This window comes from Cebus imitator, unplaced genomic scaffold (assembly GCF_001604975.1).
Source record: "Cebus imitator isolate Cc_AM_T3 unplaced genomic scaffold, Cebus_imitator-1.0 Scaffold375, whole genome shotgun sequence".
NCBI lineage: Eukaryota > Metazoa > Chordata > Mammalia > Primates > Cebidae > Cebus > Cebus imitator.
In genome coordinates, this window is record NW_016107690.1 from 1286954 (window position 1) to 1291412 (window position 4459).

Genomic DNA, 4459 nt, shown 5'->3' on the forward strand with positions numbered 1-4459 from the left:
GCACCATTGCACTCCAGCCTGGGTAAGAAGAGCGAAACTCCATCCCCCCCAAAAAAAAAAAAAAAATGAGCTGCGTGTGGTGTTACACACCTGTATTCCCAAATACTCGGGAGGCTGAGGTGAGAGGATTGCTTGGGCCCTGGAGGTGGAGGCTGCAGTGAGCTGTGATGGGGCCACTGTACTCCAGCCTGGGCAACAGAGCAAGATCCCATCTCTTTGTTTTCCTGTTTAATTTTTTTTATTATACTTTAAGTTTTGGGGTCCATGTGTACAACATGCAGGTTTGTTACATAGGTACACACGTGCCATGGTGGTTTGCTGCACCCATCACCCCGTCATCTATATTAGGTATTTCTCCTAATGCTATCCCTCCCCTTGCCTCCCACCCCCCGACAGGCCCCAGTGTGTGATGTTCCCCTCCCTGTGTCCATGTGTTCTCATTGTTCAACTCCCACTTATGAGTGAGAACATGCAGTGCTTGGTTTTCAGTTCCTGTGTTAGTTTGCTGAGAACGATGGTTTCCGTCTGCATCCATGTCCCTGCAAAGGACGTGAACTCATCCTTTTTTATGGCTGCGTAGTATTCCACGGTGTCTATGTGCCACATTTTCTTTATCCAGTCTGTCATGGATGAGCATTGGGGTTGGTCCCAAGTCTTTGCTATTGTGAACAGTGCTGCAGTAAACATGCGTGCATGCGTCTGTGTAATAACATGATTTCTAGTCCTTAGGGATGGCTGGGCCAAGTGGTGTTTCTAGTTTTAGACCCTTGAGGAGCCGTCACACTGCCTTCCACAGTGGTTGAACTAAAGGACGCTCCCATCAACAGTGTAAAAGCGCTCCTGTTTCTCCACATCCTCTCCAGCATCTGTTGTCTAAGACCCCATCTCTTAAAGTTCGAGAGGAATAATGAGAATGGCTGCAAGGCCCTGGGTTCAACTTTACCCCTGATGGGCTGTGTGTCTTGGGGAAGTCACTACCCCTCTCTGGGCCTTGATCTAAGTGCAGGGGAGGGATAATCTGCCACTTGGAAGGGTGTTGGAAGGATAGGGAGACTCTGAGCAGGGCGGGGGGAGGGGCTGTGTAAACTGGACAGCTGGACTCTGGCGCCGTGGACGCCAGTGCCTCATTCTTTCTTCCTCTCTCTCTCTTTCATTCCCAATCTGCCAGCGGAGAGAGGCCCGAGCAGGGTGAGTGAGTGGCACCCCGGACTCCCTTTGTATTCTCGGGGGACCGACACTGGTTCTGAGCTGATGGGGGCGCCAGAATGAGACCTCGCCTGGGTGTGGTGGCTCACGCCTGTGATCCCAGCGCTTTGGTAGGCAGAGGTGGGAGAATCATTTGGGGCCAGGAGTTTGAGACCAGCCTGAGCAACATGGCAAAAGCTCATCTCTACAGAAAGATACGAAAATGTAGCTGGCTGTGGTGGTCCATGGCTGTGGTTTCAGCTACTGGGGAGGCTGAGGTGGGAGGATCACTTGAGCCCAGAAGCCCAAGGCTGCAGGGAGCTGAGATCGGGCCACTGCACTCCAGCCTGGGTGACAGAGTGAGAACCCATCTCAAAAAAAAAAAAAAAAAAAGAAAGAAAAAGAAAAGTCCAATCGGGTGCGGGGGCTCACGCCTGTAATCCCAGCACTTTGGGAGGCCGAGGAGGGCGGATCACCTGAGGTCAGGAGTTCGAGACCAGCCTGACCAATATGGAGAAACCCCGTCTCTACTAAGAAATACAAAAAATTAGCCGGGTGTGGTGGCAGGTGCCTGTCATCCCAGCTACTCGGGAGGCTGAGGCAGGAGAATCACTTGAACCAGGGAGGCGGAGGTTGCAGTGAGCTGAGATCGCGACACTGCATTCCAGCCTGGGTGACAGAGCGAGACTCCGTTTCAGAGAAAACAAAACCTTAGCACTGAGTCAGCCCTTGGAAGCTCCCATTTCCCAGATGGGAAGCTTGAGGTGCAGACCCTAATAACAGTGGGGGACCGTCAGTCTCGGCGGGTTCACAGTGCAATCTAGGAGCGCAGGGCCCTGACCCTTTCTCCCTGTGGCCCCCGTCTCTTCGCAGAGTGTGTCTCCCTCGCCCCCCGAGAGTCTGGTGGAGGAGGAGCGACCCAGTGGCCCCGGTGGTGGTGGGAAGCAGAGAGCCGATGAGAAGGAGCTGTCAGGACCTTATGTGAGTAGGGGCAGGTGCAGGACTGGGGTGGGAATGCATGACCCAGGCCAGCTGGGGCCCTTGAACCTTCCAGAGCCCAACTCTGCCATGATTCTCTCACTCTAGAGCCTTCCATAGCTCCCTACTACTCAGAGTACTGGCCAATCAGAAGCAATCCCACAGTGCAAGGCTTAACTCTGGTTTCTTGACGTCTCTGCGGCGTCTGGCCCGTACAGCCGTTTTCCGCCCTGTTGCTTCTAGTCCAGCTGTTTTCTCTCCCTAGAACACCCCTGTTTCAGAAACCAGTTTTTCCATCAAGACACAGAGTGCTACCTCCTACAGGAAGCCTTCTCTGACCACCTCCTAGAGGCGGGGACCTCCTCTCTTTGCCAAGCAGCTGCACACCTGTCGTTTCAAAGTCTAGTGTCCAGGGGCCAGGCCAAATGCGGGGAATGGGGCTGTGGCCAGCTGGGGAGCACTTGTCCCACCTACGGGGGCAGGGACAGTCTGGTCTCAGGAGACTGGCAGGCTCAGTGCGGGCCGGTAGTGATGTTTCTCAGAGAAGCCTTTCTTTTTGGCAGTGAATTGATTGACTGACTGATTGATTGATTGATTGACTGAGGCAGAGTCTTGTTCTGTTGCCTAGTCTGGAGTGCAATGGCGCAATCTCGGCTCACTGCAGCCTCCGCCTCCTGGGTTCAGGCAATTCTCCTGCCTCAGCCTCCTGAGTCGCTGGGACTACAGGCACGCGCCACCATGCCCAGCTAATTTTTTGTAGTTTTAGTAGAGACGGGGTTTCACCATGTTGACCAGGATGGTCTCGATCTCTTGACCTCGTGATCCACCCGCCTCGGCCTCCCAAAGTGCTGGGATTACAGGCGTGAGCCACTGCGCCCGGCCTAATTTTTGTATTTTTAGTGGAGATGAGGTTTCACCGTGTTGACCAGGCTGGTCTCAAACTCCTGACCTCAGGTGATCCACCCGCCTTGGCCTCCCAGCATGCTAGGATCACAGGCCTGAGCCACTGCGCCCGGACGCAAGTAATTTTCATTTAAAGAATAAAACTGGGCATGGGAGGGGAGTCCAGGAGAACCCACCCACTGGGCGGATTTTGTCTTCCAGGCTGCAGCCTTTTTTTGTTCCTCTGGTTTCCAGCCCAACATGTCAGCAGTGCCCCGTCCCACCCCGCCCCGCCGTGGTACCCAGGATCGTGTTTTCTACATCAGTGAATGGAACTGGGGCTTGGCCTTTCTTCCAAGACAATGGGGAGCCATAGAGAGTTGCAGAGCAGAGGTGGTGACAGGTCTTAGGAAAATCCGTCTGGGGTCAGCTTGGAGGGTTGCCTGGAGGGGGAAGGCTGGAGGCCAGGAGCCCACGGAAGGGACTGGGAGGGGACGAGGTCTCCGTTAGGGCTGTGGGGGAGTGGGTGGAGGTCGGCAGAGAGATCGGTGAGACCCACATGCTGAGAGACCGATGGGCGTTGTGGATCGAGATTGAGGAAGGAGATAAGGATGATTCTGGTCTCTGGCTCTCCCCCCATTACACGGAGGGGTAAACCGAGGCCTGAGAGGGCTGGGAGTCACACAGGGCCCTCGTGCAGTCCCTGTCCTTCAAAGTCCTTCCCCACGAAGTGTCCACCTGCTCCCCGCACCCACGTCCTTCCCGGATCCCGGATCTGGGCACGTGCAGCCTTCCCTTCTGCTCTGAGCAAACGGGCACAGGGCCTGAGAGTCCCAGTCATTCCCCGGGCTGCCTCCCCCAGCTCCTGGGGAGCAGATAGGGGTCTCGGAGGCAGGGGCCTGACCACAATCATTTGGTGCCAGGAGTTTGAGACCAGCCTGAGCAACATGGCAAAACCTCGTGTCTACAGGAAAATACAAAAATGTAGCTGGGTGTGGTGGTGCATGGCTGTGGTTTCAGCTACTTGGGAGGCTGAGGTGGGAGGATCACTTGAGCCCAGGAGGCCACAGGGAGCTGTGATCTTGACACCGCACTCCAGTACGGGTGACAGAGTGAGACCCTGTCTCAAAAACAAACAAACAGAAAACAGAAAAAACAAGTCCAGCTGGGTGCAGTGTCTCACGCCTGTAATCCCAGCACTTTGGGAGGCCCTGGTGGGCGGATCACCTGAGGTCAGGAGTTCGAGACCAGCCTGACCAACATGGAGAAACGCATCTCTACTAAAAATACAAAATTAAGGCCGGGCGCGGTGGCTCAAGCCTGTAATCCCAGCACTTTGGGAGGCCGAGGCGGGTGGATCACGAGGTCAAGAGATCGAGACCATCCTGGTCAACATGGTGAAACCCCGTCTCTA

At 55.0% G+C, this 4459-nt stretch overlaps 1 protein-coding gene across 1 annotated transcript in view; it reads left to right on the forward strand.

The window, feature by feature from the left end:
* The window catches only part of TLE2 (TLE family member 2, transcriptional corepressor), a 38702-nt gene that overhangs the window by 9795 nt on the left and 24448 nt on the right, over window positions 1–4459 (forward strand). The window contains exons 6-7 of the mRNA XM_037731023.1: window positions 1066–1188; window positions 2059–2166. Coding sequence (XP_037586951.1) covers window positions 1066–1188; window positions 2059–2166 — 231 coding nt within the window. The remainder of the gene's footprint in view (window positions 1–1065; window positions 1189–2058; window positions 2167–4459) is intronic.